At 31.2% G+C, this 17,157-nt stretch overlaps 1 protein-coding gene across 5 annotated transcripts in view; it reads right to left on the bottom strand.

The window, feature by feature from the left end:
• The window catches only part of LOC143042028 (cytoplasmic dynein 2 heavy chain 1-like), a 70,390-nt gene that overhangs the window by 51,323 nt on the left and 1,910 nt on the right, over nucleotides 1-17,157 (bottom strand). For all 5 annotated transcript variants that reach the window (XM_076214247.1, XM_076214245.1, XM_076214249.1 and 2 more), the window contains exons 3-25: nucleotides 16,328-16,640; nucleotides 15,630-15,875; nucleotides 14,998-15,230; nucleotides 13,165-13,413; nucleotides 12,084-12,157; nucleotides 11,400-11,559; nucleotides 10,976-11,151; nucleotides 10,326-10,521; nucleotides 9,894-10,002; nucleotides 9,349-9,497; nucleotides 8,711-8,809; nucleotides 8,166-8,305; nucleotides 7,407-7,635; nucleotides 6,770-6,897; nucleotides 5,864-6,107; nucleotides 5,229-5,378; nucleotides 4,562-4,764; nucleotides 3,858-4,013; nucleotides 3,085-3,367; nucleotides 2,654-2,812; nucleotides 1,760-1,983; nucleotides 974-1,106; nucleotides 356-586 (exon numbers count right to left, since the gene is read on the bottom strand). In XM_076214247.1, the coding sequence (XP_076070362.1) occupies nucleotides 356-586; nucleotides 974-1,106; nucleotides 1,760-1,983; nucleotides 2,654-2,812; nucleotides 3,085-3,367; nucleotides 3,858-4,013; nucleotides 4,562-4,764; nucleotides 5,229-5,378; nucleotides 5,864-6,107; nucleotides 6,770-6,897; nucleotides 7,407-7,635; nucleotides 8,166-8,305; nucleotides 8,711-8,809; nucleotides 9,349-9,497; nucleotides 9,894-10,002; nucleotides 10,326-10,521; nucleotides 10,976-11,151; nucleotides 11,400-11,559; nucleotides 12,084-12,157; nucleotides 13,165-13,413; nucleotides 14,998-15,230; nucleotides 15,630-15,875; nucleotides 16,328-16,640 (4,284 nt within the window). The remainder of the gene's footprint in view (nucleotides 1-355; nucleotides 587-973; nucleotides 1,107-1,759; nucleotides 1,984-2,653; nucleotides 2,813-3,084; nucleotides 3,368-3,857; nucleotides 4,014-4,561; nucleotides 4,765-5,228; nucleotides 5,379-5,863; nucleotides 6,108-6,769; nucleotides 6,898-7,406; nucleotides 7,636-8,165; nucleotides 8,306-8,710; nucleotides 8,810-9,348; nucleotides 9,498-9,893; nucleotides 10,003-10,325; nucleotides 10,522-10,975; nucleotides 11,152-11,399; nucleotides 11,560-12,083; nucleotides 12,158-13,164; nucleotides 13,414-14,997; nucleotides 15,231-15,629; nucleotides 15,876-16,327; nucleotides 16,641-17,157) is intronic.

Here is a 17,157-nt window from a genome sequence, read left to right as displayed (position 1 = left end):
GGGCATGCCAAAATCTGTGATAATTAGCCATAATGAACATGATGAAAACGTTATTACTTATATGTACAATTATCACATTTCAGTTTTATCAATGAAAGCTATTGTAAAAATAGTACATGTATATTGATACACTAGTCCTTTGACCTTTTCTATTCTTTACTAGGAGTTGTCTGCTTTAGATATTTTTTGAAATAGACAAACTTTCTGGGGGTAAATATAACAGGAGAAATGTTGTGAACTATTAAATAACTGACAGAATAAAGAACTGCGGATGTTGAACCTAATATTTTATTTTTTCTATACATTCATATAAACCTTCATAAAAGACTATTCTTGTTGATGATTTACAGCATACCTCTACTTCTGGTAATATCTTGACTTTCCTCTGCAAGGGTACTATTTCTCCATCCAGTGACTTCATGGCAATGATATGTTGACAATTCTCATCAAATTGTACACTATGTATACCAGCGAACAGTTTCTTCAGATGTGTCTGGATAACATTGGGGTTTGTAGACTGTCCCAGAATCTCTAACAAATCATCATCTCCAATGAAGTAAAATCGGGGGAACAAACTTCTCTTCTCCTTTAAAAGAAAATAAATCAATGGAATAGTAATAAAATGCAAGCATTTAATATACAAATACAGTTTTTTCATAGAATGTTTGTTTTGTGTATATCCCACCCATTTACCCAGTATAATAAAAATCATTAATTTCCATTAGCACAATTTAATTCTGGGTATTCACAAGAATTGGATTTTTGTTTCTTCAAATCTATATGTTCATGTTTATCCAAACAGCAAATGATAACATAAATCTGTCAGAATTTGTTATGTATAGCTTTTAGCTATAACAGCATTTCATTAAATAATCTTAACATGTTTTACTTATTCAAATTTACAAAAACAGAAAAGCATTGTGATACACAATAAACTTTTTATGACATTGAACAGATATTTAATATTACGTACCTCTAAGAATTCATTGAGAGATTTCTGACATCTCTGTAACTGGTCTACCATTGTTGTCAGTAGATTCCTCAGTCCTGCTTTGTTAACAATAGACAACACTCTGTTATCTCTTCTCACATCCATCATAATGTTCCTGTAAAATAATCATCAAGTTTTAAGTTTTTAATACAGTTTGTGTTGTGATGTGTAAAAAAGTTGCAGCAATATGAATATAATGAAAGAGTTCTATCAACATGATCAATGATTATTTGATTATCTGAATTGTTTTCTTAAAAATGATATTACTATTAGTGCTTTCCTTTTAAAATTTATGATCATATGTAAAAATTCTTAAAAACTCTTAAAATGTTTTCCCTTGCCTAAATTATGCTATAATAGCAAACTGATTTTAAATATTTATATGCACTAATTTTCCATTACTGATTAGAACAAGAATGTGTCCCATGTAGACGGATGCTCCATCCGCACAATCATTTTCTATGTTCAGTGGACCGTGAAAATGAGGGAAAATCTCTATTTTGGCATTAAAATTAGAAAGATCATATCATAGGGAACATGTGTACTAAGTTTCAAGTTGATTTGACCTCAACTTCATCCAAACTACCTCTACCAAAATCTTTAACCTGATGCGGGACAAACAGAGGAATGGACAGACGCACAGACCAGAAAACATAATGCCCATAAATGGGGCATAAAAATGTTTCCTTACCAATAACAGTGTTTATTCTCCAATAATGAGATCATTATATTTATGGAATTAAATTTAAAACTAAGCTTTTTATTTACCTGAAATCATCATCAACTCTTTTGAATCTGCCTTGTTCTTTGGGAAGAGCTCCTCTCCCAAAGATTGGTTCCAAATATACCCACTTTCTCTGGATCTGGTTTAAGTTGTGTAGGTATTCATCGAGATCAGCCAACCTTTGTTCCCACACCGATGCTTTGTCTTCAAAACTCTTGTAATAGGGTGAATCCTTCAGAGACTGTAGCAAGGCTTGGTTATCTCCAACCTGAAATGAAACGATGTGTTCAATAATTTTATAAAAAAAGAGGACTTTTCAAGGATAAGTTCTTAAAGTGATTAAATTCATATCAAATTAAATTGTGGTTTGAATATAAATGTGGTTCAGTAGATCATAAAACTTTCTTATAATATAACATTGTTGATGTTTATTGTAACATCATGAGGCGTCTGGGAAAGAGGTTGAAATCTGCAAAATGATACAAATTCTATTTTCATTGTTTTATTACAATTTTTGTTCATAGTAAATTGTAAATTAGATTATCTGCAATACTATTTATCAAAAACAGGGGGTTCAATGTACCGCAAGGGGGTTCAAAATACCATATGGGAAAAATGACCCCAGGGTCAAAATACCATGCAGGTCATTTTACCGCATGGTATTTTGACCCTGGGTTCACTTTTTAGCGGGTTCAAAATACCGGCATGCAAATTAGCAGGAAATGGTGTGAATAATATGATGTTTTTTTGTCTTATTTTTTGTTTTATTTTTTAAACTTTGGTGAAAGAGGCTAAATATACCAGGCAAAATAAGACTAAAATATCTTTGTCTAGAAGAAAAAAGCAAATTGTTTCTCATTTCAAAAAATTCTTTCCTTGTTCTTTGATAAATATCCTATTTTAATTTAATGCAATGAGTATTCTTTAAAAAGCCTTACCTGACTGACAAGATCCTTCCAATCTTTGATCAACATAATTGAGTTCTTGTTGCTATCCTCATATTCTGTCATAGAGAATACTGCTCCAGCTCCCCATAGATCTAACTCTCTGATGGCTTCTCTAATAGTTACCTCCCCTTGGGCTCTCTGGTTCAATTCCTAAAAAAATGGGAATGAAAAAAGTTAATTTGTTCAGATTAAACAAGCCACAATGACTTATAAGCATAGAAGAATATTTTTAAATAGATATCAGTCATAAGCTTTTAGTTGTAACTGTTCAAAGACACTAAAATTTGGCTTGTTATGTCTTAATGTTTAATACCAAATTTCAGTACTTTATCAAACTTTTAATATTCAAGATGTAAAAATAAACATATGCTGATTTTGAATGGCTTATCTTTTACAATAGTGAGTTATATATTCTCAAATACCTTTAGAACATCAGCATTCTTAATAATTTCATCGCTGGAGTTTAGAACATGTCCAAAGGTCAGTTTCTCAAGAGTTGTCCCTCTTGGCATGTGTAGCAGTCTGAAGAGCTCTAACCAATGGTCCTGTGACAATGGTTCACCTCTGACCCACTTGAGGACGGGTAGAACATTCTTGTATTTATCGATATCTTTCTGTATTTTGACAGTCATTGTGGTGGTTTCCTCTGATTTAAGTTTTTCATACCATCCACCCAAGAACTCCTCAAACATGTAAGTCTTTGCTCTATAAAAAGAAAATATCCACATACTTATTGTGTATATAAACATATTGGACTTTGGATTTACTCAAATGTACTTGATAGTTATCATAACAAGTTCAACCATGTAATATTAAAAAATCTTTGTAATCATGAAAATTAAACTGGCTTATAATAGATCTTTTCGGTAGTTTAATGTTTCAGCATGAAGGCGTGTTAAGAAGCACTCAAACTATCCATATGAAAGTAACAAATTTTATAAAATTTCTGATTTTGCTAAAGGAAAAATTTCACCATTCGTCAAACAAACATATATTTTTAGTGCCAAACACATTTTCAAATACTTCCCTGTAGGAAGAGCCTTAATGATGTCTTATTTGAGTAATTATGCTGCTTCATTGAACAACATCTTTTCATTAATCGATATGATTTTAATTTCTTCAATATGTCAATTTGGTCTTTCATTGCTATATATGGAACCCTTACTAATCCCTTTTGGCAGAGAAAATATCTTACCTAAATGAGATCCAGTCCTCCTTTGCCAGCTCCTGCAGACCATTGTTAAATTCGTCATACAGACCCCACATAGACTCAAATGCTGACATATCCTGCTTCAAATCATTGGCAATCTCAAAGTCAGGTATCTCCATACCAAAGTGAGAACAATCAGTCCTGTAAAATTATCAAACATCTTTATTGTACATTCAATTGAAATCTTAAAACATTTTCTACCATATTACTGTGAATTCATAATTTACTGGCGAACCAATTTTTACTAGATTGAAGAAAAATTGCATTTTCCAGGATATTTGGTTTTGTGGTTTTGCAAAAAAAAAACCCAGACCTCTAGAAAATGCTTCCTTTGCTGAACATTAAAATTAGTGCTGCATTCATACTCTCAGAATCCTTGTAAAATGGTATACAAGGAATAATCTATGAATCAACAGTAAGCATATTTAACCACTAAATTGATAAATGCATAACATGACCAGTAAAACCAAAGAGACAATTAATGAATAAGTGTTCAAATATCTAATCATAAGGCATTCATTTTTTTCACAATTTTTTTCATATCATATTTGCACTAGTACTTAAATGAACGATATAAAATGCAGATAGGTTCATAATGACAGTTACTTTTATAGACGGAATTGGATGTCTATAAAATAGAGGTAATGACAACAATATAACATTTAACTGTATTTTAACAGAAATCTTACAGTAGTGTAGCCTTGGTTTTCTCTAGCTCCTCCCACTCCTGTTTCTTCTCTTTGATCACTTTAACAGCTGCTTCACATTTCTTTCTGTCTCCATCCAAGGCGTCATCCCCAGGTTTTAGTTGATGCCATCTAGCAGCAAATTTCTCAATGTCTTGTTTAAAGACCTTCACCCTGGAGTCAACATTGCTTTTCATTACTTCAACCTGTGAAGAAAAGGGACTCATTATAGCACAGAAAAACAGAAACTATGATCAACAAAACCTTCCCTTGCAGTCATGATAGTATTCATGAATATTCAGGTGTCAGCAAATGTGTGCAGCAGTTGTGAGACAAACATTACCATGATTACTGTATCTGGATAATCAATAAACGAAATTGACAAATTATAAAGATTCAAAGCATATTTATGCATAAAGAAACAGAGAAATTAAGTTGTGAACAGTGTCAAAATTAAACATAATTCAAACATTATAAATGAAGATAGGAAACAAGGAACTATTGCATCATTTTAAGTTCAAGATTTCCAAGTCCAGAGTTGTTGGCTAGGTTTTATTTGGCATGTTTCTTGTCTTTGAATTTCTGTGTCCTTAAATTATTGAATTTAAATATGCAAGGGGCGGTTTTTGAAATTTTATCTTGTTCATGAGTTAATGATAAGTTAACTAACCTGTTCTTTGACCATCAGTTGGTGACTTTCCATCATCAATTCAAATTTGTCCCAGAATGCTTGTAACTGACTCAAGGAGTCCACACCTCCACCAGCTACAGACCTCAACAACTTGTTCTTAGCTTCAGCTTTCTCAAACAAGGGACTAACCTGTCAATTTATACAAATACATAAAAAAAAGAGTTCTTCACAAACTTATATTTTACCATCAGGGAAAATATTTGACTTTCTATAGTTCAAATGATCATATCTTAGTTGATAAAAGATAATGGTACCATAATTTGTTATTAAATACTGTAAAATAGAAAGTTATTTGCAAGCATTTATTATTGAGATTTTAGAAGAATGGACAAAAACCCATGATTAATCATTGCGATTTTAGGAAATGCATCTGACATCAGAATGCGAGTTTATATTACTGTGATACTTATCCAGTCACACTATCACATTAAATAAAAAAAAAAACTAGTTTCTATATTTACACTATTAAATGTGTATTGAAATTTCAGTTATACTATTCACATGTGTAAAATTAAACTTACTTTTCTAGAATGGTATAGCAAAAATTGGGAACCTGTCAGGTTCAACCTGACAGCAGTAACAAAATAACAAAACTTGAAAAATTGATATCTTACATCTTTTTTAGTTTTCAAAAACTCAGCATGTTTAGAATTGGCTTCTCCTATCTCCTCCACGCTCTGTGGTCTTTTAGACAGTGTTTCCATGGCATCCTTCAGGAACGAATCTATGGTGTTGACCTCTGTACTTATAGACTTTCTCAGGGAATTGAGAAGAGCATCAAACAGTCTCTGTATATGATCATCAATCACACCTTTGACAGGTGTGGTGTTGACTGTTATACAATCTATCTTCACTTGACTGAAATTTAAAAAAAAACCAAGATGGTGTGTCATATATTTATGGAGTTAAGAAAGAGTTATGAGAAAATGTGACATTTTTGACAGACACATTACAATGTGGATATAAATTGTTACTGACATAACACCATGGGTGTCTATCAAAGTCACTTAAGCAGTTAATAGCGCTAATATATCTTTAAAGAATTTTTAGAACTTGACTTGAGACTTGACTGCAAAAATTTATTCAAACTCTACCTAAGAAGGTTTTAGTGACCAAATTAATACATACATGTATTATACTAGATCAAATATTTGTAATAATGATATCCTTTTAAAAGATTGAAACTAAATATTTCTTTAAAAAGGCATTTTAGAATGAAAACAAGCTGATAATTACAAAGATTTTTCACTGATTAAAAAACAGAAGTTTTGATATGAACAAGGACTTTAATGGGTGGGGTTCACAAAATAGAGAAAAATGAAGAAAAAAAATAGGTCCAAAATACCAAATAGAGAATAATAGACAAAAAAAAAGATTACAGAAAAATGGAGTAAAAAAATATTACAAACATCAATGATGGGGTTTTATGATATATAAAGAATAGAGAATAATAGTCAGGATGAATAAAGAAATGAATACACCTCCCCATCCACACCCTCATGAATATACCATGCTCTTACTTTGGCAATTTCTCTGCATCTCTTCCTCTCAGTTTGAGACCTTTGAAGTTTTTCTCCCAGTCAGACAACTGGGTCAGATGTTTCTCTACAAACTCGTCCAAGTCAACTGCCCCTAAAACTACCCATTCCTAAAAAAACATATAAAACGTAAACATGTTTGACTGTTTGAGGTCTTTGAGAATATATTAACTTTAATTTGCCAAGCTGCATTGGTTTTCACCTGTCTTAAGTCAGAAACCTGTGGGTCATTATTGTTTCTCATTTCTCTTCTTTTTCTTTTTTTTTTTAATAAAAATAGATTGTTGATTTTCCTGTTTTAATGGTTTTACAGTAGTAATTATAAGAGCCCTTTATAGCTTGCCTTTCTGTGTGAGCCAAGGCTCTGTGTTGAAGGCTGTACTTTGACCTATAATGGTCACTTTTAATTAATTGTGACTTGGATGGAGACTTGTCTCATTGGCACTCATACCATGTTCTATTCTTAAATCTATTCACGTTTAGAATAACTTATGTGAAAAAAGTCCTTTCGTAATACAAAATGGATTAATAATTTTTTTGAAATGTGGCTAAGAGACAGGCAACTCTTATAAGTATTAAATTAAAAATAATATTCCATTAAGTTTTGAAAACATTATACCTTGAATTGAGTCTGTGCCTCATCCAGCCTTTTAAACAAGACATCAGCTTTCTTGTAACAAGTGATAAATCCTTCAGCGTTCCTGTCTATAATGGCGGGGAAGATCAGATTGGTAGCATCTTCACTCACACCTTTGAAATGGTTGGGTATGCTGATAAATCTCTTCATCTCACGGAAATATTTAGCCTTGATCTCTTCAAACGGAGGTCTAAACTGTAACTGTTGTTGTCTATAAAGATATTAAAACTTTTATAAAACAAAATTAAATTCACTAAATTGCATTTTTTTTCCAAAAGAAGTGTTACAGTTTGTAATCAGATACTGTGTGAAATTATAGCCGTCAAAAAAATAATGGGATATTAAAATAGGAAAAGCAATATTTATATATGCATCACTTATGGTGAGTTACAAATTCTTCATTCATATTGAACAAGGCTGACTGACTTATTGGTGGACTTATTACTTGTAAGTTTAACTTTTAACATGATATTGTTGTCAATATAATGGAATTTTATGTGACTATTATAAAAGTGAGAGCTTTGGCTAGCTATAATACAAGGTTTACATTTTCTACATAAGGAAATACCTGTACCAATTCAGGAAATTGTCAGTTGTTTTCCATTCATTTGATGTGTTTGAGCCTTTGATTTTACCATTTGATAAGTGATTTCTTTTATGAATTTTCATTAATGTTTGGTATTTTGTTTATTTTACTCTTTTTGGCACCTTATGAATATACAACTATTGTGAATGACATACCTGTATGTGAGCTCTACCTTGATTTCTGGTAAGTTTTCATTAAGAGCTTCAAGTCCCATTTGATACTGATGTTCCAATGCCTTATACAGTTGTCTATCCCAGTGGGCTTTCCATGGTTTCATCATGTCAGCAGAAAATCCCTGAAATTCAAAATGACTAAATTATCAAAAATGAAAACAATACTTTATATATTTCATGTGTCCAAAGCACTTTTTCAGGAAATACCCTCATCAAGAATGTTCAAAGCCAAGTACTTGAAATACTCATTTATTTATCATTAAATATATATTTATTAAGTTTATTGTTTAAGAGATAATGACTTGAAAGCCTTATACTTTTTTTTCTATCAAAAGAAATTTGTTTTGCAATGCAAATACATAGGAATAACATTTCTGTATAAGAAATTCAACCATCAAATTGGGAATTGTCTGTAAACATTGCTCTACTCTTCTTCACCAGTTAAAGTGCATATATGACTGTCAAAATATCAGATTGACGTGGCAAATTATAAATTTCAGTACTTTTATTTCTAAAATCTAACTCACTTGCTGTACCAATCCAGCCATCATGTGTCTGATATCCATTAAACTATCTTTCCATTTCTGTTGTTGTCGTAACAAGTCAATGTTCATCATCTGTGTCACCTGTTATATAAAGCAGTAAATAATATAATCAGGTTTTATCAACTCTTTAAGAGGTTCATTATCTTGACCAATATAACATGTAAAAACAATGTACTTAAATTTGATGATTTTTAGAACGTTCACAATCTTTTTGCATGCTAATCATGTGGAATTCAAATTACAGGCTCACATTTTCTATTTTTTTAATCAAATGGGACATGACAATAATGCAATCCTTAATCCTTATTCTTTCTTTCCCATGCATAAGAAGAGGAAATTTAGTATGTGAGAAATTTTTCAGAACATTAAGTTAATTGAGTTTCATCAAGTAACAAGTAAAGTTAGTTCTGTGTTGTGATTAGTTTTCTCTGGAAAAGCACCATTTTCTAAAACCTAGTATATAATAGTGAAATAAAAAGTTGATAGCAAGTTTGGCATTCAGAACTTGCAGAAGAAAGTGTGCTGTCTACAGAAAATTTTATTATCTAAAATTCATCAATTAAAATACTACACACTTAAAAAGACAAATACACCCTGCCATGACATAACATTAGGCTTGCCTTATCAGTGATAGTAAAATGAGACTTTCTGAGCCTTCTATTCTCTGTTGTAAGTCTTTCAGCAGCTTTCTGTAATTTGTGGATATAGTTATCTAATTCCTCCGGGTTGTCCCAGGTAATCTCTACATTCTCTCCCTTAGTTTTACTTCCTATAATTATAAATATATGTACTCATTGTAAAAATGTATCGAGGTGTAAAATTCAGGGTTGTTCCAGAAATGAAAATATTGGGAGATCAGAAGACACTTTTTATTTAATCCTGCTATCCTTAATTTTTAAATGATTATTTCCTTTAATTTTTCAGGCTACCATTCTTGAATAACCAATCAAAATTAAGTAGACAGCAGACCTAGTGTCTGTGAATTTTATGTTGAGTGTTTGGATACATCTGATTGTGAATGTTGAATGAGAAATATTGATAGTATATAATCAAAGATTTAAACATATATGCAGGACTTTTAATGATATATGTTAAATTAAATAAAATACAAATTTCTAACAAAAACAACATTAAATCTATCTAAAGTAAGGAAGGTATAGGTTACCTGATCTAGGATTCTTGACAAGTTTCTCAAAAGATAGAGCAGAATCTAACATCATAGCTTGTTGACTGGGTATCATTTGTTGGTCAATCGAGTTGTAGAAATGAGCAACCTGAAAATGGGGGAAAAATACAGATATCAATATCACATGCACTTTAAGGTTAAAAGTAAAACTGAACTAAGTACAGAATGTACAAACTGCTAGTTTTATTACATTTAACATTTAACAGCAAGACAGAAATTAATTAAATTTTTGGGTGTAGTATTAACTTAACAAAAATAACTGGTTAGAATGTTTAAAGCTGAAAAATTATAGAAATGATAAGAAATTTGAACAAATATAATCCAAAACTTCCCTCTCTTTACCAGATTTATACAATTGTTTTATCTACATCATAATATCAGTAACATTCACAATTTATGTAAAATAATTACCTGTTTCAAAACCACACCATGCCTGTAGAACTTTTGAGCTGTATTAGAAACATGTTGTATTTTAGCAGGTACAGCAAACCCCATTGACCCTAGCTGTCTGACCTCTCTCATCAAGGTCACCAATCTGTCACCATAGTTCACATGTAACTTTCCTGTTTTATGATTCAACTCCATCAGCCTTCCACTGGTTTCCAAGCTATGAAATAATCAAATAAATTTCTGATATCAATATTATAATATTTACTATTACTGTGTATTCATTTTTATTTGTGGGGTATGCATTTTTCATGGATTCTTTGATAAATAAACAACAACATTTATTACAAACCAAATCATCTACTCTTGGTCAATGTATTTATAAATTTTTGTCAGTTCTATTGTCCCATCAAATAAAACTTGATTTTTGGTGCATTAACACCACTTTTAAGCACCACATTTAGGCTATTTTGTCGCAGTCATTTTTATGGGTGGAGGAAGCTGGAGTACCCCGAGAAAACCACCGACCTTCCATAGAAAACTGACAATCCTAGTCAATTAAGATTGGAGTTGAGTGTACCCTGATTAAATAAAAACAATAGCTATTCTTCACTGTTTGAAATAGATTTGCTATGGTAAAAAGAACATGTGAATAATCTTAGCCTGAATAGTACCTAAGGGGATTTCTTGTATCATTTATTTGATCTAAAATGTCCCTGGACCAATCATCAAATGATTCATTCCTCCATGTTCTAAGTTCCTCCAATAAATCATGTCCATCTTTGTAGAACTTTTTATATCCAGCCAAATCTCCAAGCAATGTCTCTGCTGTTTTCATGGTTTCTTCAAGCTATAAAGTTATAATAAATCCCATTAAAGTCAAATGTACTTCAATTCTAGCAGGTAATTTCGTTCCTCTAGTAAGTCTGTTCATTTATTGAAATATTTTAACTGCTTTTAAAAGTACTGATAAATCTACATCTACAATTTAAGTTCATGAAATTCCTTCTCACAAAACAAAAATATATATATATATATATGAATTAACACAAATTTTCATTTTAAAATAATTTTGATAGAAAAAAACTTTGGACCTACCCTGGCTTCTGTTTGCCTAACATATACAATAGAATTGACAATTTCAGGTAAATTTTTCCCCTTTGGGATTCCCTTCCCACCAGCTCTCTGTCCTGTTCTCTTCTGGAAGTCATCTTCAGCTTCTCTGATTTGTACAGTCAACTGACCAAGTAAAGTTTCTCTACAAAAAAAAAGGATAATGATATCAAGTTAATCAATAGCCTCACACCAAATACATGAATTAAGTGATCTAGCAATATGTCTTTATAGTTTTGTAACATATAAGAAACAAAATTGAAGTCCTTAGTCAACAATCGCTTATAATACTTTGTACTCATAAAATGAATTGTGAAACAATGGCAATATATACATGAATAACCTTAATTTTAATTGGATAACACCACAAATTTTAGTGCATCAATTTCTTGACTGATAGTCTGAAAATGTGCATGCAACCACAGAAATCAAATTAATGATTTAAAATGTATGATTAAGTGGTAAATTTCAGTTGCACTTTAAATGAGGTAACAGTATTGTATTTAAAAATTCATAAATACCATTTTATTGACTCCACTGACATGTTGCCAGTAAAATGAATTTGTGACGTTTAAATAGATTTTAATAATTTCATAATGAAGTCATGGTAGGGCATATTTGAACACAGTTATCCTTTGAATAGTTTCAAATGGGTAATTCCAAGTTTACCTTTCAGATACCATATCTCTGTTGATATTCTGTCTTTTGATCAATTCTTTATATCTCTGAAACTCTCGCAACAACTACAAATAGAAGATACATACTGAATATTTCATAAATACAATGTTAGTTTTTCAAAGAATGCCATTTTTATTTGCAAAATATTGGTAAATCAACAGTTCATGTCTTCTTAGTTCTCACTTTGCACACAAACAAACAAAATTAAATACACTTTCATACATTAATACAATAAATCAAAAATCAAACTCCCACATTATGCAATAGCATTTTTGCAGTAGATACTCAATTTGATATCAATGTATTTATGACTAAGCTCTGAATGACTCTATGTTTGAGTTATCAAGAAACAAGAATGTGTCTATACTACACGCGTGTACGGATGCCTCATCCCCACTATTATTTTCTATGTTCAGTGGACCGTGAAAATGGGGTAAAAACTAAAAGTTTGACATTAAAATTAGAAAGATCATATAATAGGGAACATGTGTACTAAGTTTCAAGTTGATTGGACTTCAACTTCATCAAAAACTACCTAGACTAAAAACTTTAACCTGAAGCGGGACAGACTGACGAACAAAAGGACGCAGAGACCAGAAAACATAATGCCCATAAATGAGGCATAGAAATTTAGAATGGTAGTTATGTTCTTGCTTTAAATGCTAAATTAAACTTCAATTTTAAATTTCAAAACACAGAATCATATAGGTTTTTACCACTACATCAAGTGTGATACAATATTTTTTCACTCAGGACTAATATTCCATTTTAAAAACATGAGTCTTTTTGAGCTGTTACATTTTTTTTTTAAAGATTCAGTGGTGAAATCTGTTTTTCTAATGATTTTTAGACAAACTGTAGATAATTTTTTTACCATCATGTTCTTGATATGTGTAGTCATCAGACATGGTCTCATATTTTAGTGACATGTCAAAAGAAAATTTTAAGGAAAGCAAGAAAGTCATCATAAAAATTTGAGATCAAACAAACTATGAAAATTAATCAACACAGTCAGGAAAATTTAATCAGTGTAAGAATTAGAAAAAAAACTTTATATACAAGTTGCACTTACTTGCTGAGGATAACCTTCCAGTCCCTTCAGTTGTTGCTTCAATTTCACAGCAATTTTCTGCTCAACAGGGGCCATTACTCTATCATATTGTGCTACTGCAGCATTCCATAATGGTTGTGTATATGGATTGTATTGGAGGGGATTTAATCCAAGAAATGAGTTGAATGCCTCATTAGTTCTTAGTTCCTTTTGTTCTTGGGAACTTAGTAATCTTATTTGTTGTTCATGAACAATTCTCAGGGTTAAGATCTGGAATATATAAAATTTTCATTTTATCATCTGTTGCATGTAAATATCTCAATTACATCTTTAAACAATATAATACAATAATTTAATTTTGGATGTAACGCATCTTCTGATTGGCTGACGTTATTTTGTTATGAGCTCAGACATAATTTAGTCATGTGACCGTGACGTCATCAACGTTTTTTCATGGTTTTCTACGGTTTAAAATGGAATTTAGAATTAAATTATAAGAAATGACTGTAATATTTTTTCTGTCTATTCGAAATAACATAAAAAATGTGGTGCACACTGTTAAATAACCCGCTACGCGCGTTATTCAGTGTGCACCACATTTTTTATGTTATTTCTTCATAGACAGAAAAAATATTACAGTCATTCCTTAAATAATATCTTTTTAAATTCTCACCATCAATAGTACAGCATAAACATTTCACATTGTAAAAGTAAAATTCTAAACAAGAATGGGAATTAATGCTCAATTTTGCTCCAAGTGCACATACTTGTATATATTCAAGTAAAATGGAAATACACATTTATGAAAAATAATGTAATTTGACAAAATTTATAAATTTTAATATTTTTGTATGGGAAACCAAACAAATCACTCAGATCAAACATTTGAATAGTACAAAATGTAGATGAAAAACTTTATGTCATGGTTTGGTTTTGTCAAGGAGTTTCACAGCTTCAATAAAATAATGGACACTGCAAATAATCTTGAAAATATTTTATATATGTAGGACTGTAAAGTGCGATGGGGACGCTAAAGTACGATGGTTATGCTAAAGTGTGATGACCTGCGCTAAAGTGCGATGCCTCCATACGCTAAAGTCTGATGGTCCGCAAAAGTATAGAAATAAGAAACGCAGTTGGATTATGACGTGAACAGTCTTTTATACAAACCAAAAATGTACATGCAGTAAGATAAATTCTATGAATATTTGATCAACATCTTGTAAACCAAATGTAAATGACTTAATTATTTTAAACCTAATTGGACTTTGACAGCTGAAACACGTTTTTTTTTTTGGTTCTTTGAAGAAGGACTCGTGTCCTGCAGATGACTATTTCATGTACTATAGATACTAAATAGTAAACACAAACGAATGTATTCTTATTTGTACTTGATACGAAAATGGAGAAAGCTCGGAGACAAATAAATTTTATGTATGCCGACAATAAACGATTTTTTTTTATTTGTAATTTACAATAACGGCTGAAAGGGGAGGTGTTCACATTAGTGATAGATTTTGTGAACGGCAAGTAACACCAATTATGCAAATATTTTTTGGCGAATGGTTAAAAATCATTTGCAGGAAATATAGATTTTTTTTTACATTTATCTTAACATTTTAGTAGAAATTACGTGGTTGGTTTTTTTTAAACTTTAGCATGATATACCATCGTACTTTGGCGAAAAACAACAATCGCACTTTACCGTAGACACCATCGTACTTTATCGTAGACCTTCGCACTTTAGAGTCCTACATATATTCTAAGAATATTTTTTGAAGATATTTTAAAAGTAGATGGTCAATAATGATGTCAAATTTATTTCAACATAAAAACAAAGTCCCTATAAGGTACCTCATCTAATCTCTCAGATAATTTTTTCAAGTTATTAGGTGTATATCTCTCCCCTTTCCATGGATGAGCCTTGAAATGTTTCCAGAACTGTCCAGTCAGTGTTTCACAAACTCCTTGCCACCTGTCACATATAGATACAGCAGACCTCAAAGACTCCTTTACTGTACCAAATTTTCCCATCCATAGATCTTCCTCAGACAACTTCCTTTGTATATATCGTCCCAGAGAGCCACCTGTGAATAACATTGTTTATAGTATGAACTGATCATGTAATAAAATTTGAAGGAAATTCTGTAACTAAAATATTTTATTTAAATATTCTCAACATTAGCATTATTATGGCTTTCAGATTACATCACTAGCAAGGTTCTTTTGTATTCCTTATAATCAATCAATACTAATGATTAATAATTTTAATTGGTAATTCATTTTTTAGAAAGGTCAAGCAATTTAAACTTAATATATGCTTGAAGGCAGTATTAGTATTTTTTAAAATCTTTTAATAATTTTTTTTTTTAAGTTGGATCATTCTTACTCCATCCAGACAGTGTAATTGACATAGTGCTCATAAAACTGCACCAATTTCTTGTTCTCTCAATCCTCTAATGGAGGAATACAAATAGATTTATTACCAATAACATCCATGAAATGTTTCATTCTTGGTTCAGGATATAGGTCATATTCTATACATTTCCAGACATCATCCAGTGCATCTTGGGTAATATCTACCAGCTCCATAACATCCTGTAGTGACATAGCATCCAATCCACCAAAGTCCTTAGATACAGGCTTAAATAGGTCAACATAGGTGGCAGCTCTCTCGTCTCTCTTTGACAAATCTCCCCAGTACTGAAACTCATCTACCGGGCTCAAAATACCTGAAATGATCATATTTACATAATTCGAAAAACTTACCTATAATAGTTTGACTATTTACCAGTCAAAGGTGCATTAAACAAATAGCAATCTATTCAGACTGGCAATTCACCTTTACTTGTCTGAATTTTTAAAACAACAACCTGCATTTGACCTGTCAGAAGCTTTAATTGTCCATAAAAATTAGTTTGGGATGGTTCAAATTAACTCCTAGAAGTTCAGATCATCTTCTGACAAGGACAAATATTAATAGAATAAAATTTAATTTTATAAAAATAAATAAATACTTCATTAGTAAATCATATTCATGTAGTTGTAGAAATTTCTTTATGTGCTTCCAGCTAAAGTCATTTTATTTATTTTTTGTTCTGTTGGAAATTTCTCCTACAAGTTTTAATCCGGTACAACAGGAGGTTCTTGGTAATATTTTAATCTTTTCAGATGTGCTACTTACTTCCAAGATTGTCTGAATCATCCTCTTTTCCTCTACCTCTAAATGAAGGATCTTGTTTCCTCATGGCAGCTCCAAGACCGGCTTCCAGTTCACTTATCAAGCTTTGAAGTTTTGGATCCAGATTTCTGCTCCATTTACCGTCTTCCAACATGAGTGGAGCATAGACCTTTTGAACAGCATGGTACAATGTGTTCAATGGAGAATCTACCATTGAGGAGACAATAATATTGTTATGAAGGTTATCTGGTGTAATGACATCTGGACGAATCTTGAAGAAAACTATCACCTGCTCTTTATTTTCGTTAGGTTCAACCTGGAAATATTTTGTTGAATGATACAATGAAAATATACTAGCTTTTCAACATTCTTCAAATAAGGAAAAATCCTTAAACATGCTTATTAGGCATGTTAAGAAAGCAAAAACTTTATAGTCCAGCATACCTTAATAAATGAGAAGAGCCAAGAACCCAAATAATCAGCCTTGTCAAGTTTTTTTTAAAACTGTAACTATCAATGTATATCTAATATATACATGATATATGCATTTCCTAATGTATGAATGTATAATATCTAGAAGTACAATAAGCAAAAAATGTATATCTGCTTCATATTTATCATTTTTTATATAGATATATGCCAAAAATAGAAAAATACTTCATTTTCATCAATTTTCTTAGAATTTGTTTTCTCCTCATTTCATGATTATAAATGTGGTGCCACAGGTTGCCCACTGAAACATTTGTTGAAGAGTAAAGAATACATATATGGTGTATACAAATATTTCAGCAAATATATTTGTAGGTAAAAGATGGAAATCTCAAAAAACTTTC

Source organism: Mytilus galloprovincialis, chromosome 8, assembly GCF_965363235.1.
Source record: "Mytilus galloprovincialis chromosome 8, xbMytGall1.hap1.1, whole genome shotgun sequence".
NCBI classification, from domain to species: domain Eukaryota; kingdom Metazoa; phylum Mollusca; class Bivalvia; order Mytilida; family Mytilidae; genus Mytilus; species Mytilus galloprovincialis.
This window is presented reverse-complemented; position numbering and strand designations above follow the sequence as displayed.